The sequence below is a fragment of the Anabrus simplex genome, chromosome 5 (assembly GCF_040414725.1).
Source record: "Anabrus simplex isolate iqAnaSimp1 chromosome 5, ASM4041472v1, whole genome shotgun sequence".
Lineage (NCBI taxonomy): Eukaryota > Metazoa > Arthropoda > Insecta > Orthoptera > Tettigoniidae > Anabrus > Anabrus simplex.
The window spans coordinates 298,470,773-298,491,818 of record NC_090269.1 but is presented as its reverse complement, the minus strand read 5'-3'; the positions used below and the strand labels follow the sequence as shown (position 1 = coordinate 298,491,818).

The 21,046-nt window shown below is 40.0% G+C and overlaps 2 protein-coding genes across 3 annotated transcripts in view; one reads left to right on the top strand and one right to left on the bottom strand.

Moving 5' to 3' along the window:
• The window catches only part of flr (actin-interacting protein 1 flr), a 306,602-nt gene extending 296,923 nt beyond the window's left edge, over window positions 1-9,679 (bottom strand). Inside the window, exons 1-2 of the mRNA XM_067147455.2 lie at window positions 9,533-9,679; window positions 8,983-9,104 (exon numbers count right to left, since the gene is read on the bottom strand). Coding sequence (XP_067003556.1) covers window positions 8,983-9,104; window positions 9,533-9,548 — 138 coding nt within the window. The 5' untranslated portion in view covers window positions 9,549-9,679. The remainder of the gene's footprint in view (window positions 1-8,982; window positions 9,105-9,532) is intronic.
• Window positions 9,680-9,748: 69 nt separating this feature from the next.
• The window catches only part of CycJ (Cyclin J), a 122,618-nt gene continuing 111,320 nt past the window's right edge, over window positions 9,749-21,046 (top strand). Inside the window, exon 1 of one of the 2 annotated variants that reach the window (XM_067147457.2) lies at window positions 9,749-9,945. The gene's annotated coding sequence lies outside the window, so the exon portion shown is untranslated. The remainder of the gene's footprint in view (window positions 9,946-21,046) is intronic. The other variant, XM_067147456.2, reaches the window with a different exon arrangement.

Here is a 21,046-nt window from a genome sequence, read left to right as displayed (position 1 = left end):
GGATTGCGTTACCACGCCATGGCCAATCTGAAGACGACATAATACCACTGCTTCTCTCCGAAACAAATTCTTCCATACTTTCGTAGTTCCTTTTATCACTCTCAGCGTATTTGGGAGAGTGGTGGCCTGCCATTTCATCTCCCAATGGGACATAACCAGATGTGTCTGCTGAGAACGAATGTCACTGGCAGGAACCCTGTGAGGCAACGAGGGCAAGCTAACAGCCTCCTTGGCAGCCTTGCCAGCTAACTCGTTTCCCTCTACACCCACGTGGCTGGGGAGCCAGATAAACGTAATTCCGGCGCCGGCATCTGAACACCCGGCCAGCAGGTCCTGCATCCGCTGCACCAGAGGGTGCCAAGAGAAACATGTATTTATAGATTGTAGCACACTCAAGGAGTCTGTACACAGCAGAAATTGCCGGCGCTCATCGGACAGTGTGTACCACAGAGCTTCACAGATGGCATAGAGCTCTGCTGTGTACACACTACAGATTTTTGGTAGAGGAAAAAGAAACCTGTTGTTGTCAACTAATCCCGCTTCTTTTGGGTGTAGTCGCACATGTAAGAGGCCCATTACCTAACAGCACGCACATCAAGAATTTTGAATCAGTCTACAACTAACCCTAAAAAAAAAAAAAAAAGAGAGGACCGATGGCCACATGACCCTTTAAGTCGCCTTCTACGACAGGCAGGAATTACCTGTGAATGTATTCAGCCCCTTCCATCCACAGGGGGTCCAACACATGATACCAAACCGCAATCCACGTCCGCACCAAGGGTATCTGCGTCCCTCAACACGCAGGGAGTGTTACCCTTGTAGTCGCCTCTTTTGACAGGCAGGGGATATCGTGGGTGTATTCTTCATCTACGTCCCCCACCCACAGGGGGTGACATTTAAGAAACTTATGACTGTGATGGACATTTCCTGTCTCAGTAGAGTGCATTCATAATAGTTGACATAGCCAGCTCTGTGGTGTAGAGTTAACATGCCTGCCTCTTACCGTGAGGTCTCAGGTTCTATTCTTGGCCAGTTCAAGGATTTTATTTCTGAAATGGGGTCCACTCAGCCTCAAGAGCAACCAAGGAACTTTCTGATATGATACGCAGAGGACTTCACGAAAGCCAAGCAATACAGTTGAGGATGTTATCCTGCTGAACACGTGGCACTCCAATATATATAGGTCATGTGGCTGGGCAGCAACTGTCTTGGGAGGTCAAGGCCTTTAAACCTCTTGGAGCTGGGCAGTAGTGCGGACACCCGCCTTTAAAATTGGCAAAGCCGATCAGGTCAGCCTTTAAAAATCCAGTCGGAAGTTGCCAGCATCCATTAAATTGGCCGGCTTAAAATTCTATGATATAAAAAATTTTGAGACAACCTATAACTTAGTGACGTGCATACTTTTGTGACAACCGATAGTAAATGATACAAGTTATTGTGTGCCTGACCTTGCTTTGGCAGTTCTAAGAGGGTGTTCTAGTTTTCACAAGAGCAGTTTCCTGTGTTTAGAAATATCGCTAACCGGTCAGTAAGAGATTGCTTCTTGCAGAGTGTGGATTTATGAGAGCAAAATGGCAAGTGGCTCATGTGATATTTTTCAGCATGTATTGATGATGATGATGCTTGTTGTTTAAAGGGGCCTAACATCGAGGTCATGGTGCAAAAAAAGTACAAATTCATCCACTGACCAAAATAAAATAAAAAATGTCATGAAGAATGAATGGATGGTCATGAACTCAAAAATCAGAAACAAACAAAAAACAAACAAATAACAGTGGATCTGACTCAAAAAAAGGTCATAAATAATAGTATTACTGACCAAGGGACCACTTATAAAACACAGTCCTGAATCAAGGGTGCTTGATGTCTAAAGGGGTGCAAAATCCATGTCTAAGGCCCCACAGAATGGTACATGTCGCGAGTAAAGTAGAACCATGGTATTTGTCGTGTTGGGGTACTAATCAAAAGTAGCGAAGACTCACGGTGTTCCACACAAGATGGTACTACTCACAAGTATTGTACTTCATACAGGGAACGCAGACCTATGGTGTTTCTCACACAATGGCGCCACTCACAGCCAACGCAAACCGATGAGGCTCCTCACCTAGGTGTACTAATCACGGGCGCCGGTATTCCCGTGGTGTTCCTCACATAATGGGCACCAATCACAGGCAACGCAGACCAACGGTGTCGCTCACATAGCTCTACAACACACAGGCTACGTCCAGACCCGCGGTGTTGCTCACATGGGTACGACGCACGGGTACTGGAAACCCCCAGGCCAGCCTCTTTTCTGCTACGAATCACAAACCTATTTCGTACCTAATTTAGTGGTACTACTCACAAGTACAGGCAACCCATGGTGTTCCCCGCATGATGGTACAAATCAAAAGTAGTTTCATGGTTCTAATTCAATCATCCCTTGGTCGCCCCTTTTAGTCACTTCTTACGACAGGCAGGGGATACCGTGGGTGTGTTCTACATGTGCGTCCCCCACCTGCAAAGGTAGTGTGTGTGGTCCGCGAGAGGTATTTTATTTCCCTCAAGTCCGCCGGCAAGCCGGTTAGGACCCCCCTATCCGCCACCTGGGAGTAACACCTCTCCCCCTGCTACGTCTGCGTAGCAGGTTCATGGTCAGCATGTATTGACGATAAATTAATGGAGTATTTGGAACAATGCAAAGTTAATGCAGGTGATTTATCAGATAGCGATAGTGAATTTAGTTCAGAGAGTAGTGACGAAATTATACCAGACAAGCTCCCGGAATCACCACAGCTAAAGAAGAGATGTTTATTTCTAACAGCAATAAAGCTACTGTGAATACCGTGGTAGATGAAACTAGTGATGATGATGATGATGATGATGATGATGATGATGATGTCTCTGGAGAATATTTTACGGAAATTTCTCCCAATGAACATGACAACATCCTCAACCTCCTGTCTCAACTTCCTGGACCTAGACATGCCCCTCCGTCTGATTCTCTGTCATATCATACTTCAAATTTAATTTTCTATTTCTCTCTGCTAAATATTGGTTATAGTCACAGAGACCAATTGCTACGCTGACCAACTCCTTAATTGTAATGAACTGTCACCCAATTCCCAATGTCGTCGTTAGAGACGCACCACAATTGCTGAAATAAAGGCATTCATTGCTGTCATCCTGAATATGGGACTGATAAGAAAACCTACTGCTGTTTCGTACTGGAATACTGTGGACCATTTCATTACCCCTTGGTTTGGTGAAATGTTCTCAAGGAATAGGTTTCAGCTTCTTTTAAAATTTTTCTAATTTACTTGACAACAGTAAGCTTTCTCCTTTTGGCTCTCCAAACTATGATCCCTGTGCTCAATTCCAGCCTCTTGTAGAACATACTACTAGCCTATTTAGACATCATTATACTCCTCACCAACAGCTAACCATAGATGAAAATTTAGTTGGACCTAAATGCTTGTTGTTTAAAGGGGCATGGTCATCGGCCCAATTAGAACTAAATGCCACACACAACTACTCCAAAATATGCTAAATAAACACCATCACAAGAGGGGGGATAAAATTTTGGATGTTGTGTGATGCAGTTAGTAAGTATTGTGTTGAGAGTTTTTACGTACAAAGGAACTAGATCCACTAAACACAAAAACAAATTCAAAATTCAAGGACTGGCCTACACTGTAGTGACAAAACTTCTCTCTCTAGGGAATTATTTTATGAAAGGTTTTCATGTTTACGCAGATAATTACTTTACGTCAATCCCCCTTGCAAAACATTTATATTCTGTTGGAACATTTATTACCGGCACTATACGAAAAAACAAGAAGGGACTACCACATGCTGTGAAAAAGCCATTGAAATTACTTTGTAATAAATATTTCAGACAGGAGCCAATTTTACTAGTGGGATCCAAACAGAAAAAATCTCCAGAAAATCAGGTGGTGCTTATAAATACACGTGGAGCTGCAAGAGAAAGAGAAGTGCCTGCAACTGCTAGAAACAGTAATCGACCCAAGAGGAAACCTAATGTGATCTTGAAATATAATCATTATATGGGGAGCAGTGATACAAATGACATGATGGTGTACTTTTATTTAGATGAACGTAGAACTTGGAAATTCTTGGAAAAAGTTGCATTCAATGCCATTTTGAGATTGATCATCTTATTTATTGTATTTAGAAAACTGTAAGGAAAGAAAATGACTAGGCTCCAGTTCTACTCCAATAGAAGTGAATCCCTGAGTGCTGAATGGTTTGAGAATAGACAGCAATAATCACTAATAATCCTGTGTGTGGCGTAAAACTTTTGTCACAAATTACAAGCTCCAGTTTTAATATCACCCCTTCTCAAGAAAAAAGAAGATCCGTTTCATTTTATTTTTAGTTTTGAACATTTTAAGTTAACCAGAATAGAACTGCCAAGTTAAAACACATTTAATTTAAATTTATATTTTCAATCTTGACCAACCTACAATCAGTTCAAATCTCCACTTATTGTTGACGACACATCCTGTCACCAGACACGATACGTCAAGAACTTAATATGATATAGGGGTCACATAAACCCCGATATGCAATCCTCTTCACCGAAAAGAAGATCCATTTTAGTTTTGGACATTTTCCATATTAGATAGATTAGGACCAAAAAACTTTACTGTATTGACTTATGTTTGTATATATTGTATATAATGTATATGTTGTATATAGTGTATATATTGGTATGTTCATATTGGTTAAAAAGGTCCCAAACCTTGACCTAAAGGTTGTTTACAGGCTGAAGATGCCCAAAATAATGGGTGAAACATGTACCTGACCAAATAAGTCTACATAAAATCATGTAGATAATAACCACACTAAACGTGGAAAGTATTGAATAGGTGGTTTTTTATTAAATTATCCTTGATATCTATGCCTAAACTTTTGTCAGGTAAATTAGAGAGACTGAACGTTGTATGTAGCTCTCCGCAACAAAGGAAGAGGTCACGAACTGTGTGTGTCAAGTGTGATAAAGGCCTGCATACTAAATGTGCAGCTCTTCATTAAGTGTCCTAAATAAACAAAATATATTTAAAGTTAGTCCTATTTCAACAAAATACAGACATTTTTCATAAAGTTTCATTAGGCTTAAATATTTTTCATGGTGTGGGATTTGTTGTGAAGACCACATTGGTGAATGATTATCAGCTAACTCCAACCGCTGTTAGTGAAAGAATTATTACTCTCCAAATCCCACTCTCTGGATCCAAATATATGATACTCATCTCCGCATATGCTCCTACCATGGATGCTGATGTAAAAGCTAAAGACCAAAGAGACAAACTCTTACTGCTTGGCAATTTCAACACCAAAGTTGGTAAAGATCACCCAATTATGGGTCAATGCGATGGGAAAACATGGACTTGGCAACTGTAATGCCAATGGTCTACTGCTCCTTGGTTTATGTGCTGAACATGAACTCTTCATTACTCAGTTCCACCTGTCTAATCGCTACAAGACCACTTGAATGCATCCTCGTTCAAAGCACTGGCACATCCTTGACTATATCACCAGCAGGCAATGTGATAAAGACGTCCTTGTTAAAGGACCGCAAGAAACGTCGATGACTGCTGGACAGATCATAAGTTCTTTTTTTGCCGGTTGAGAATCTCAATCTGTTGCAAACCAAAAAGATCCACCTACAACCTGCCCAGAAAGAAATCTGATACTTCTAAACTTCAAATTGAATCCACTGCTACAGATTACAGAAATGCAATCTCAAACTGGCTAGTCATCCAGTCAGCAGTGATAGTACAAATCGGGAATGGGCCATGCTTCAGAAGGTCATTACTGAGTTAGCTAAGGAAACAATTCGTTTTGTGAGGGGAAAAAAGACAGGACTGGTTCGATGAAAATAATGAAGAAATTAAATGATCAATGCCAAACGGGAAGCCCATCTATTCAATCTTCAAGATCAGTCTTCCATTGTGAAGAAATCACATTTCTCGGAACTTAAAGGAAAATGTCAGGCACAAATTAGGGAAATCAAGAATAACTGGTGGCAACAAAAAGCTGAAGAACTACAAAGACTACCTGATGCCCGTGACCTGCAAAACTTCTATGCTGGTCCAATTCGATCTTCAATGGGGTCATTGAAGACTGCTGACAACTCCACCATTTTAAATGATAATGGAGACATTTTAGAGCATTGGAACATTTCTCTGCACTTCTAAATCGTGTTTCTGATGTTGCTGAGAACTTTCTTCATAATGTCTCTCAGCAGTCCCAACAACCATGGATGGCAGTTCCACCTACATACAGAGACTTCACCAAACCACTCAATCAACTAAAATCAAGAAAGGCTCCTGGTCCTGATAACATAACTCATGAACTGATGCAAAATGGAGGTATACTCTTGAAGACTAGACTTTTCAAACTCATACTCTTGATTTGGAAAACTCAAAAAGTACTGACGACTTGAAGAATGATACCATCATCACTATCTTCAAGAAAGGCGATCGTAGTGTATGTGGAAACTACCCTGGTATATCGCTTTTGTCAATTGCACGTAAAATTCTCGCAAGGATTCTATTAAACCAGCTCCGAGTTATCTCAGAGAGGATTTTGCCTGAGTCTCAATGTGGTTTCCGAACCCCCAGATGCACAACAGATATGATCTTCTGTGCTAGACAACTCCAGGAAAAATGAAGAGAGCAACAGCAGCCTCTGTATTTAGTTTTCAATGATCTGGAAAAAGCCTTTGATTCAGTACCAAGATCTGTTATGTGGAAAGTATTGAGACATTTTGGATGTCTTGAATGTTATGTGGAACTGGTTCAAGCTCTACATGATGGCATGTCTGGACATGTTCTTCATGGTAACTCAGTATCAGATTCATTTCCAACCACTCATGGAATGAAACAAGGCTGTGTGCTTGCTCCTACACTCTTTGCACTGTACATGCTGCATGAATCATCTGCAAACAACTTAGACATGGATATTAAATTTCGTTTTTATGGAGGCCTTTTCAATCTGGCAAGACTTCGCACACAAAGACGTACTCTGGTTACCTGGGTGACAAAACTGCAGTATGCCGATGACACCGCCTCTCCTGCTCTAACACCTGCAGAACTACAAAACTGCATGTGCTCGCTTTGGTCTTGCCATTAATGCGGGGGGGGGGAAGAAGGTACTTGCACAACCTGCCCCAAGATTAACTCTTCCTGAGTTCAGTATCTCCATCTTAGACACAACACTGGAACAGGTTGATCACTTTTCATATTTTGGAAGCATCTTGTCTAAACAGTGTACCTGCGAACAAGACGTTGATAAAAGAATTGGGGCTGCTCATGCAGCATTCGGACGGTTAATGCATAGAGTCTTCATGAATAATGAACTAAAACTGCATACCAAACTCATGGTGTACTAGCTGTTGTCATTTCCACGCTGCTGTATGGCTGTTAAACTTGGACACTATCACCATGATATCAAAAAACTTGAGCGCTTCCACCAACAGAAACTGAGATTCATCTTGAATATTAAATGGGAGGACTATGTGACCAACATGGCAGTTCTCGACAAATCGCAGCTAAATAGCATTGAAGCAACAATGATCACTCATCAACTGATATGGTTAGGCCATGTTCACCACATGGGTGATACCAGGCTTCCCTGCCAAATTCTTTATGGTAAACTTAGCTCTGGCAGAAGACCTCATGGAGCCCCTCTTAAGCGTTTTAAGGACCAGCTGAAACACATCATGAAGACAACTGATATAGATATACAGACATGGGAAGAATGTGCTGTGGATCGTTCACTGTGGCGGAACACTACATCCACCACTGTCAACTTGTTTGAAAGAGAACGCCGCAGACATCAAGCGACAAGCAAGAAAACTCCGTCAATTACAATCCTGCCCTCCTCTATCCATTCAGTGTGATTTGTGTTTGACTTACTTGACTTAATTCCTGTAGTTCCTTGTGGAAGATAAGGCATCAACAAAGCATCTCCATCTGATCCTATTGCCAGCCAACCTCTTTAGGATAGGCCTAATGAGTTGCATATCATGTTATGACATCAATCAATCAATCAATCAATCATCACTACCCTGCATATATCCCCAGGTGACAGATTCCCTATCAGTTGTTTACCTAGTCCTTTCTCAAACGATATCAAAGAATTTGGAAACTTATCGAACATCTCCTTTGGTGAATTATTCAAATCCATAACTCCCCTTCCTATAAGCTAAGATTTACCTCAATTTGTCATCTTGAATTCTAACTTACTGAGCTCGATAGCTATAGTCGCTTAAGTGCGGCCAGTATCCAGTAATCGGGAGATCGTGGGTTCGAGCCCCACTGTCGGCAGCCCTGAATATGGTTTTTCCATGGTTTCCCATTTTCACACCAGGCTGGGGCTGTACCTTAATTAAGGCCACGGCTGCTTCCTTCCCATTCCTAGGCCTTTCCTATCCCATCGTCGCCATAAGACATATCTGTGTCGGTGCGAGGTAAAGCAAATAGCAAGAAGAAGAATTCTAACTTTACCTTCATACTATAATCTCTCCTTCTTTGAAAAACCCCATTCTACTCCATCTCTCAGTTGACAGCTCAAAACATACATACAGCTTAGCTGAGCTGTTCGTCTCCTCAATCTTTCTAGCCCAAAATTACATTTTCATAACACTATTATTTTGTCAGCAATCACCCAGAAAAAATCATACTGCTTTCCTCTGGACATTTTCTATACAAATAAACTTGTGTAATAGTTCAAAGTTGTCAACCTCTAATAGAAGGTACAGGTTATCCATACTTTTCTCCTTCTTTTAGCTTAATCATCAATTAGACATTTGGATCATTAAAGTTGTGCTTTAGAGTAGCACTAGCTGCAAGCCAATGCAACGAAAGAATGATCTTCTACTCATGAAAATGTATGCTGAACCTGGGATATGTCTAAGAGATGATCCTTTAATATAATTTATTATGCCTGTTAGCATATTATATAAATTCCTACCTCAATATTTCTAATGATCACGCTATTTCCATTTGTGTACAGGAAGTTTTTGCCTTTCGGATCTCCTCCAAGGACAATAGGCTGTCCTCGCTGTGTTTTGGGAAGGGTTGCATATATGTATTCTGGAAAGAAAGATTGACAGTATTAATGACATTCTGACATCGCCTTTTTCCTTTACTCTACCAAAGGATACTATTTATTCCTCGATAATTACAGAACTTTTGTATGCTAAGTTATGAAGAAGTTCTGATAACCACTGTTCCACTGTCCATCATATGAGATGAAAATCCTTAAAATCTGCACACCTATTTTACCAATTCCCAACACTTTATTAGTCATGAAGTACTTACTACTCCCAAATTTCAAACCCTTATAACCTGCCTTATCTACCTGCATGTTAATCTGGTCCTGGGTGTAACAGAATCAAGCACAATATGAATTAGTTCATGCCCCTCTACCGGCTTAATTGACTGTAAAATCATTTCACAGGAAATGCAACACAAATCAATCAGTATGAAAGAGAACAAATTACTCTCTTGCTACAACTCACTGTTGGAGTAGGACATATTTCGAGCTTTCCTCCAAAATTGTGTAAAACTCAGATATTCAACGCCCACTTGGCAGGGAATCTTGACGCACCACCTCCTTTCCCTTATTTGGCAGAACGAGTAGGGTTTCGTATCCAACAGATGGAAGCATTGATGTAGGAAATGACAAATACCGAGCGCCTCACGATATGCAACGTTCGATATACGACCAAATTCGATTGTAACATGGCCGCAAGAAGAGCATGCTTTGCATGTGTTGTATTTGTCACTTGCGGTTCGTGCATGAGTACAATGTTGATCCAACCATGGTGTAGAAAGAATAGGACAGCTGAAGACACATATTGCATGTGAAATGCAATTATGACATGCAACTGTCCTCCAGGACTGAGAAATATTGCTTGCTGAATTGATAAAGGTAAAATTATTGAAGGTGATCTTATTTGCTGCGCATGGGTTGTTGATATGCGTATAAGCAGGTGGTTGCGGTATTTTAAACACCACAGGTGTGAGGAGTGAGGATATCTCGTCTGTATTGTGTTCAGTTGTATAGAATAAAGAGCTGTAATGAGAACAGGTGGTTATGGAGCGTGACAGTGAAAACTTTGTTCTGAGAAATTTATTCGTTTTATACCTACAGGCGTATATCTAGAATATGAGGAAGGAAAATAAACATGACAGTAATCCATTCATGATCGAACGATTGTTACAAGCAATCATTTGCAGTCGGTTATAGTAAGTATGTGAATGTTTAAATTCTAAAAAGCATAACTGTTCGGTAGTTTTATTTCTTCAAAACATGTATTATGTATAATATCCTCGTTCCTTAAATAGCTTACCGGTATACATTTAGAAATCTTTGAGTACAGTAGCTACAGTACTAATTCATTTTTTTTAATACTGGAATTTTGCTTTGATTGCTGCATATTAAGCATATTTTGTTGGGATTAACGCTTTCATTGCTCAGAATAATAGACATGAAAAATGAAATGGCGTATGGCTTTTCCTACCGGGAGTGTCCGAGGACTTGTTCGGCTCGCCAGGTGCAGGTCTTTTGATTTGATGCTCGTATGCGACCTGCGCGCTATAATGAGGATGAAATGATGATGAAGACGACACATACACCCAGCCCCCATGCCAGCGAAATTAACCAGTTATGGTTAAAATTCCCGACCCTGCCGGGAATCGAACTCGGGACCCCTGTGAGCAAGGGCCAGCACGCTAACCACTTGGCCATAGAGCCGGACATAGACATGATAAAATAGCCTATAGGCCCATGTGTTTACTCTACATGCTGTACCTACAATAGGGTCTACAGATCAAAAAAGAGCTGCATTGTCTACTGGATTTATTTATCATAAGGTATTCTGCTGTTTGCTTGCATGTGCCACATCACATGGGAAATGTAGCTAATACTATTTTAATTACAGAAAGTACTGCAGCTCAAAAATAGGGATAGAAGTAGAGGTTCCCTCAGCATGAATGACATAGCAAAAAGTAATCTTACCTTGTATTACTTCTGGAGGAGACGTGTTCATTGTGAATACCAAGGACCCAACAAACAGTCTGCCCAAAGAAGTATATTTATTTTTATAACCGAAGATCAATAATTGTGCATAATTCTCCATATTTTTTGCAGCCACTACCACTGCCATTGGGAGGAATTTAATGCTATATGATGTCACTCCCCATAAAACAGCGTAATTTCATTACCAATTATCACAGAAGAAAATATCCTAAACAATGTGGGCGATTGGCCAACACGAGCAGAGGCTTACTCCCTTCAAGAGGCTCTCGGCTAACACCCTCTTGAGTGTTAGATTGAATGGTTTTTTGTCACTAGCTAGGCCATCTACAGACCATTGAATAAAAGCAGCTGCATAAAAGAATGTGGTCTAATGGCTGACATGAAACAGAACCTCGCTATGTGGGGGCTTGCTCCCTTTGAGAGGTACTCTGCTAAACACCCCTAATGTATTAGACCAATGGATTTCTGTCGTGGCCATTACATACACAAACTAATAAAGAAAAGGTGTACCATAACCATGGTTCTGGGATTGTGCAGTTGCAAGGAAGAAAGCCAATGTGAGCGCTTCAGGCTGAACATCTGAACAAACGACGAAAGACAGCGGAGCATCTAAGAACTATCAATTAAAGACAATCACATTCTGGCGTGCCACAGTGATATGCATATACTGCAGGTTGAGCAACTAGCATGAAGGACCCTTACTTGACTTACGCCAAAATACGACTACATTTAAAATTACTAGTGCCTATGGAATAAAGTTAAGAAATGAGTAAGATAATCAGAATTTTAGTATGGCCTACACCTCTACCAGACTACTTATTTACAATTTTAAATGCAGAGCATTTAGCCAGCTTTCTGATGTAGAAATGACTTATGTAATTTCTTCCCAGTTTCTTTTAAAGTGTTCGAGGGGGTACTTTTAATGTTGCAGTTTACAGTATGCCCATGAGCTCCACTGTAACATTCTGGCAAGTCAAAGATTCTCTGCTTGTGTCTTTCTACATCTCCCATAGCCAGTTCTTTAACAGTTTAGTTGACATCCTATATTCCTTTCTGCAATCCGTAGATAAATTCCACAACAGTGCAACAAATTCCTAATGCAATCTCAGATCTGGTCCTGTCATTCTTATTGGCTCCTGGAGTATAGCGTAGACAAAGATGAATGGCCATATGTTACAATAAATAACTAGTCGCATAATTCTTTCAAAGATTTCCTCTTCGGGCACTTATCCAGATGGTAACGATCACAAGTATTATCACAGAGAGAGCACGCACAATTCACGGTAGGTGCATGAAACTTGGTTGTGCGGCAAACTTTATGGTGAAAACCATGTACCGCAAATCTAGTAACAAGATGACGTAACTCGTAGTTGGAAACAGACCATTCTCTGCTGATCATAGTGTTGGTAGAGTAAAAGTCACTCCATATCTCTGCTTTTTTTTTTTTTTTTCGATAATGCTCTTGCAGTATTCGTCTTAATTGCTTTCACCACATCATGGGTCGCAATGTTGAATAATATAGGACTCAAGGGATCCCCTTGTAATACCCCAATTGTCTGATCAATTCCTGTAGATATGGATACAGAGTCGTTAATTTGAAGTCTGTTTTCTGCCAAAATGTTATTAATTATACGAACTAAAGGATTGTTCTCACCCAATAAATTTGTCAATTTATCCATCAGTTTTACTCCGTTAATTGAGTTGAAAGCCTTAGTGTAGTCCACAAACACCATAATCAACTTCCCTCTTTTAAACCGGAGAGCCTCGTGAATATCATTTTGTAAACACTGAATTGCATGAATAGCCGATCGACCTTTTCTGAAGCCAAATTGCTCCTCAGGAAGAAAACTTTCTACTAGAGATTTTAGCCTTCCTGTTATAAGTTTGGTTAACAGTTTCAAAAGAGTACATTCCAAGGCGATACCCCTGTAAGCATCAGGCTCACAAGGATCCCCTTTCCCTTTGTACAAGAGCTTTAGAGTAGAGGTTCTCCAATGATCCGGAATGCAACCCTATCGTCATTGAACAGAAGTGTCCACGATTCCAGAAGAATAGGAGCCGCACTCTTTGTGTTCATTGTAAATGTTATCTGGCCCGCAAGGTTTCTTCATATTCAGCTTGTCGATTATATCTTTTACTTCGCCTTGTGTGAACAGGAGTGAGTTATCAAATTCCAATATCTTGTCAAATCTCTTAGCAGGTCTTGTATCGTTAGGTCGGAGGACCTTGGAGAAGTGTTCAACCCAGTTTTCCATCGGAATGTCTCGAGGGAATTTCGGTATTCTTGGTCTGAGTACACTGTATGGTTGACTTTTAGCGTTTTCAATTTGTTCCTTACCTATTTTCTCATAGTACTCTGCCTTTTTGAGTTTAATGAGATTCTTATATTCCTTTCGTCTCTCAGCATAATCATGAAGAGTAACATCTGTTGGGGAATATCTAACAACATGAAGATAGTGTAAAACCTCCTGTAGAGTTCTATAGCAGGTAGTATCGAACCATGGCTTTGCCTTCCTGTCAGCTTTAACTATCGTTGTTGCATTGTGAATAATAGTCTCCATTTCTTTTGTCGCTATATTAATGTGACCATCTCGTAATAGATTGTTAATTGAAATGACTCGTTCTTTATCTGAAATCATGAGGTCCGTGTCCAATACCCTGGATCTGGAGGTTATGTTACGAGGGGTAATATGTTTCTGATTAAGTAGGAAGGTCGTTGCTACTGGTAGATGTTTCCTCTCAATTCTGTTGAGAATCGTCTGGTTGACAGACTGAACAGAGTGTAGATTAGACAACACCAGGTCTATTGTGCTGCTTCCGTTGGGACAGATATAAGTTTTCTCTTGTCGTTTGTTTATTAATGTCAAACCTTCTGCTTGTAAGAAGTCGAGCACCATTTCCGATTTGTGGGACATAACATCTATGCGACAGTTAAGATCTCCTGCAACAATTACCAATTCATCCCGGTTAGTCTTACCGAGACCTTCATTAATGAGATATAATATATCGCATTCTTTGTATTCAGGTTGAATATAGATGCCTAAAATAGTAGCCTACACAATTTGGTTCTTTTTATGTCCTGTCTTGTCTTGGTGTACATAAATAAAAATAACTTGGGATGAGAGCAGGTGGGAGATTGTGGAAGCAATTTGAAAACCAGCCAATCCTTGCATTGTAGAGCATCTATGTTGTGAGAACTGCAGATGCTTATGCTCCCCAAGGTAAATAGTTTTTATTTGGTGAATCCTTTATGTAACAATCAACTGATCCTAATGGCACTTTTGCAGACTTTGTTACAAACTCACAGAGGCCAGTAATTTATGAGGCCGAGATGAGTGGTTCAGGCAGTAGAGGGTACTGACTTTGACACTGGCTTAGTCCGGTGGAATTACCGAGCTCGATAGCTGCAGTCGCTTAAGTGCGGCCAGTGCCCAGTAATCGGGAGATAGTGGGTTCGAACCCCACTGTCGGCAGCTCTGAAGGTGGTTTTCCGTGGTTTCCCATTTTCACACCAGGCAAATGCTGGGGCTGTACCTTAATTAAGGCCACGGCCGCTTCCTTCCCATTCCTAGGCCTTTCCTATCCCATCGTCGCCGTAAGACCTATCTGTGTCGGTGCAACGTAAAGCAAATAGCAAAAAAAAAAAAAAAAAGTCTGGTGGAATTTGAAGGTACTCGGATAGATCATGTTCTGGTAGATACACTAGCATATAAAAGAACTTCCACGGAATAAAATTCTGATGCATCAGTACTGTATCTTTGAAAAAAGTAATGATTAGTGGGATGTAAAACCAAAGCATTATTATTAATTTTATACACAGTACTTTCACGAAGTTTAGGGAGAAGTAGATTCAGACATAGTATTACTGGAACACCGCTTTTCCTCCGCCCTACACACGCATACATACTATTGAGATAAAGCTTGTATGCAGAAGTTAAGCAGTCGGCTAGAATTTCACAAAGTGGTGCATTCCTCATTGTTTGGCTAAATGTTTGGGAAGTGTACACAACTACCTGCACACAAATTACTGAGAATGATATCAGTTAAATCTTGATTGTTCCTGAAAGTGACAGTGCCAGGCTGAGTGGCTCAGACGGTTGAGGCGCTGGCCTTCTGACCCTAACTTGGCAGGTTCGATCTTGGCTCAGTTCGGTGGTATTTGAAGGTGCTCTAATACATCAGCGTCGTGTCTGTAGATTTACTGGCACGTAAAAGAACTCCTACGGGACAAAATTCCGGCACCTCGGCGTCTCCAAAAACCGAAAAAGTAGTTAGTGGGACGTAAAGCAAATAACATTATTATTTATTATTTAAAGTGACAGTGGTTCATTGACATAGCCGGGGACTGCTTTTAATCTTTCCTTGATCTATTTTACCGGTGTTCTTGTTTTCTCAGCTTTCTGGAGGGATTTCTTAAAACTTCATCCTATTGATGTGTTAACTCACAACAAATGAATTAAATTAAATTTAACTTATTTACTGTTTGCTCATGCGCCAAAATCCAATAACAGTGAGAAGGTTTAGGTGTGTTCGTTTCATATTTTGGAAAAACATTGTGGTTAAATTTTGGTATGTTATCTGACCCTGCCGTGGTTCATTTACCAAGTTTTATTATGTGGTTTTTAACCGTTCTTACATGATGACAGAGTAAGCTGACTGACATGAATTTATTTTAATATGTAGACTTTCATGACCACTAAATGACAAAATAATACTTAATTTGGGCTATTAGGTCATGTGATGTTTATAAACATGCTTTTGCCAATAATCTGAGGTCGACATTAAACGTGGTATAGCCCAGTTTTGTAGCCGGATACCCTTCTTGACATCAACCCTGTAACAAAAGATCAACTGGGCATTACTGTGATGTGTAAGAATAAAAAGAACACGCAGAAATATAAAGACTATCAAGATGAAGAATTAGAAAGAAACTTGAAGGTCTTGTTGAGTATTGAACAAGACCTTAAAGTTTTAAAAGTCATGCAAAAGGGCAACATGCTCAATACTTTGGAAGATTGCTTCATAAGAATGGATCACTATGTTGATTCTGAACATAATTTCAACGAAGCAACCAGAGAAGGCTAACGTACAATTTTATTCTGTTATTCCTTCCATTTCTGCGATATATTCAAAGAAGCACGCCACGCAAAGTAACAAACAGCCACAGTCCCCTCTCCATGTTCTCCATCTACATGTTCCTCCCATCCTTAAGTCATCTGACCCCTTCCCCCTTCCGTTTCACATGGAAGCGAGCGGCAGATATGACACCAACGAACAATTTACATGTAACACTCCCTACAGGTGCTCCGAGAGATTAAGAGGCTAATTTTAAACTGGTTAGTGGGTAAACTGTTTTCTCATTTTATTAATTAAATATTTTCTTTTCTATATTCTCACAGACATCTACTCTACTTTACTCAAGATACATTCCTCATTTATTAGAATTCTCTCGATAGTAGGTTCGAACCCCACTGTCGGCAGCCCTGAAAATGGTTTTCCGTGGTTTCCCATTTTCACACCAGGCAAATGCTGGGGCTGTACCTTCATTAAGGCCACGGCCGCTTCCTTCCCACTCCTAGCCCTTCCCTGTCCCCTCGTCGCCGTAAGACCTATCTGTGTCGGTGCAACGTAAAGCAACTAGCAAAAAAAAAAAGAATTCTCTCATACAACTTTGGCTATTTATATGACAGTTGGAATTGAAAGAGGTCCCCTTTCATTGTATAAAAAGTCAGCTATTCAATAGTATTAAACACTGTTTTAGTAATTTTTAAGGACAAAAAAAAATTGCATTTGCGATAAATGCAAATTTTTGAATCTTTTACTGAATCCAAGCCTACGGTAATTCTAATGTGGAATAAAACAATTTTTACGCATAAATAGAAGTGCGACAAAATGCAAATTGTGACCCAAAATGCAAAATTGGTATGAATATGCAATTTTGGTGCAAATTCTGCAAAAATATGCTACTTTAATGGCAAAAACAACATATTTCGGCAAAATCGTCAGAAATACTCCAAATATGATGCATAAAACTTTCGACCGTTCCGATCGATGAAGAAAAGTAGCCAATTCATTACTGCTTGCTGACTTTAATCGATATTTACAATGGGGATAGCAAGGGGAATAAGATCTGCATCGATTATTATCGAAATCACAAAAGTAATTTAATATAATGGAATCCACCTTTTCAATACATACTAAGCTGTTGCACATAAATTATATAACAACATTCCAATTATTATAAAGGTACTGGTTTCGACATGTTTTCAGTGTCATCATCAGCCTTACGTAAAACCAAGCAGGAGAATAAATTTACATATAGCAACAATACTAGGTAAAATTCATATAATGACACATTTAAAATGGTTCTTCTTCTTCTTCTTCTTTTATGACCACATAGGATCACTTTAGTCAGTCCGTCGTTCAGGTCTCTTTGAAGGGATTGTTCGGGCTTTGCGGTCCTCCCAGTACTTCTTCAGACGCTCCGATCTTCGTGCCCTTTCCTCAGTTGAAAATGTGCGTGTTGTTGGTTTGTTTTGTGTAAGGGTAAAGCGGAGGTTTGTATTCTTGAGTTTTGTATTCAATTTTATCTTATTTTTGGTGTCTTCTGTTGTAAGGCCTATTTCCTTCAGATCCTCTCTTACTTCTCTGATCCATTTACATCCTGTTGTGGTATTTTTTGAGACGAGATTGTGTTGTACTAGTTGTTTCAGAAGTCTCGAGTCCTGCATCCTCATGATATGTCCAAAGAATCCCAGTCTCCTCTTACGCATAGTATCTGTAATGGGTTCTAGCTCTTTGTACACGACTTTGTTAGGTATTAACCGCCACTGTCCATCTTTCTGATATTTTTTGTTGATACAGGTTCTTCCAATCCTCCTTTCAATTTTCTGAAGTCTGTCAGTCTTTGATTGTTTATTCAGGTAAAAGAGTGTTTCTGCTGCATATGTAGCTTCCGGTTTTATAACTGTGTTGTAGTGTTTTATTTTTGTATTTATTGATAGACATTTCTTTTTGTAGATATCCCATGTTAATTTTTGTGCTTTAGCTAATCTATTTGTTCTTACTTGGATTGAGATTTTTTCATTTAAGTTATGTGTTATTACTTCTCCAAGATATTTAAACTGAGTTACTATTTTGATTTTATTACCATTTATGGTGACTTCTTTTAGCTGTGTTGGTTTTTGGGGCATAATTTCTGTTTTTTCAAATGATATTTTGAGGCCAATTTTATTTGCAATGTTTTGAAGTTCTGATATCTGGGTTTTTGCTTCTTTTATGTCCACTGCTAGTAATGCTAAATCGTCAGCAAAACCCAGGCAATTTGTTTTGATTTTTCGGCCAATCATTATTTTGGGGGGACATTTTCTAAACCATTCCCTCATTACCATTTCTAGAGCACAGTTAAATAATAGTGGTGAGAGCCCATCTCCCTGCCGTAGTCCAGTTTTAATTTCAAATGTCTCTGATGTTTCACCCCTAAACTTCACTTTTGACTTGGTATTGGTGAGAGTCAATTTTATCATGTTTATTAATTTGGGGTGTAGTCCAAGGTGTCTTAAAATTTTAAACAGAGATTCTCTATGGATGCAATCATAAGCTTTCTTGAAATCTACAAATGTTATCACCATATCTCTGTTTCTTCTCCTGTTATAGTCCATTATCAACTTAAGACTCATGATCTGATCAGGACAGCTCCTCCAGGGTCTGAAACCTCCTTGATATTCTCCTAGTTCTTTCTCAAGTTGTAAACTTATCCTATTAAGGATGATTATTGAAAATATTTTGTATGTTATGTCTAGGAGAGAGATTCCCCTGTAGTTATTAGGGTCGGTTTTGTCCCCTTTTTTGTGCAGAGGATGAATGAGGGCTGTTGTCCAGTGTTCTGGTAGTTCTTCTTTAATCCAGATAGAGACAAGTTGTTGATGGAGGGCAACTTTTGCTGAGGTTCCTGCATATTTCCAGATTTCCGCAAAGGTCTGATCTTCTCCTGGCGCTTTGTAGTTTTTTAATTTATTCAGAGCTTGGTAGACTTCCTTTATTGTGGGGGGATTGATGTTTTCTGGTGATGTTTTTATCGGGGTGTTGGTGTCCAAATGAAGAAGTTCTGTAGGTTCCTCACAATTTAAAAGCTTGTTGAAATGTTTAGCCAGAATTTCTGCATTGTCTTTATTGTTATGGGCCAGCTTACCATCTTCATCCTTCATCAGTAGGGTCGGGGGTTCATATTTTTGGAGCTGCTTTCTGAAGGTTTTGTAGTAGTCCCTTGATTTAGTTTTACTGAACTGTTCTTCAATTAACTGCAGGGTGTCCTTATGATGTTGTCTTTTTATTCTTCTTAAGACTTGGGTAGTTTCTTTTCTCTGTTTTACTAGCTTTTGATAGGATATTTCTGTCTTTTGGGACTGATGTAATAGCCATGCCTGATGTCTTTTCTCCACTGTTTCATCACATTCACTGTTCCACCATTGGTGTTTTTTACGTGGTTTAATTGGAGCTAGGTCTTCTGCAATTTGTTTAAGGTTGTGTACTAAGTCTTCAAGTTTGTCTGTGATTTTTATTTTTTCAGTTGCTTTCTGGTAATTTTTGTTGTTGATTAGCTGGGTAGGATCTATTTTTCTTTTAGTTTTAAGGGCTTGCTTTTGTTGTCTCCTCTGGGGAGTGAGTTTAATTTTAATTTTAACTACGTAGTGATCTGAACCTGTGTCTATTCCTCGGAGGACTTTGACGTTATAGATCTCTTTGTGGTGGTATTTGTCCATGCAGACGTGGTCCAGTTGCCATTCTCCTTTAGTGTAGTCAGGGTGTTTCCATGTTTTGAGTTTTTGAGGTTTCCTCTTAAAACATGTAGATTTTGAGATTAAATTATGGTTTCTACACAGGTCAACTAGTCTCTCTCCATTTTTATTTGTTTTCTTGTGTGCTGGCCATTTTCCGATGATGTCACGGTATTTTCTTTCTCTGCCTAGTTGAGCGTTGAAGTCGCCTATTAATAATTTTATATGGTGTTTGGGGATGTTATCTATGGTCTGGTCCAATAGGTCCCAAAATTCTCCTGTTTCCTCCTGGTCTTTTGAGGAGTTGTTTTTATCATTAGTGGGAGCATGGGCATTTATTATAGTATAGATTTTATTAGATGCCTTTAAGGTGAGCGTTGAGAGTCGTGGAGACTGCGATCTGAATTCTTGAACTGAGTTTATTATTTTAAGGCTGACCAAAAATCCTGTTCCAAATTGTGGGACATTCTTCATCACTCTCTTCCCGGGTATACCTTTATAAAGTCTGTACCCTTGAGATTCTAAGGCATCCTGGTCAGTGTTTCTAATTTCCTGTAATCCCATGATAAGAATTTTGTGTTGGTCCATTATGTCGGTGATCACTTTTAGTTTACCGGTTTGCATGAGTGAGTTTATGTTGTGTGTAGAGAAGTATGTTATCTGCTTTGGTTTGATTCTTGATTTTGTCTCATTCGTGTATGTAGTACTGGGGTATTTCCGTGCCTCCGACTTCACGGTATCTTTCAGGTGGCAGCCCACCGTATCCGAATGCTGCCTTCTCTGAACTCTTGGTTCAGCCGGTGGAGTATTCCTTAAAAGACCTTCCATGGTTGACTGTCAAGGTGTCACCTGTGTGGGACTAGGTCCCGAATTACAACTCTGGATGTGATCCAGTGAGGTGATAATGAGGCCGCTCCTCTGGAGTACAGACGCCTTGTGCAGCCGCCCCTAACCTGGAGAACAGACGTTGCATAATGGATTCCAGTGGCATTTCCTCCACTGTGGAGACCATCACCCCACCCAAAGGGGCTCATTCGCCCGAAGCCGTTGGCCCCCTTAGGGAGTCAGGTTATTTCCCGCCGCCCAACACTCGGCGTTGGCAATTTTACAGCTGGGTGCCAGACCAGCAAACCCTCCTCCTTTCTCATTCCGGACTTGGGACCGGACAATGGCGGATTTAAAATGGTTCATATAAAATATCTGAGAATTGCTAC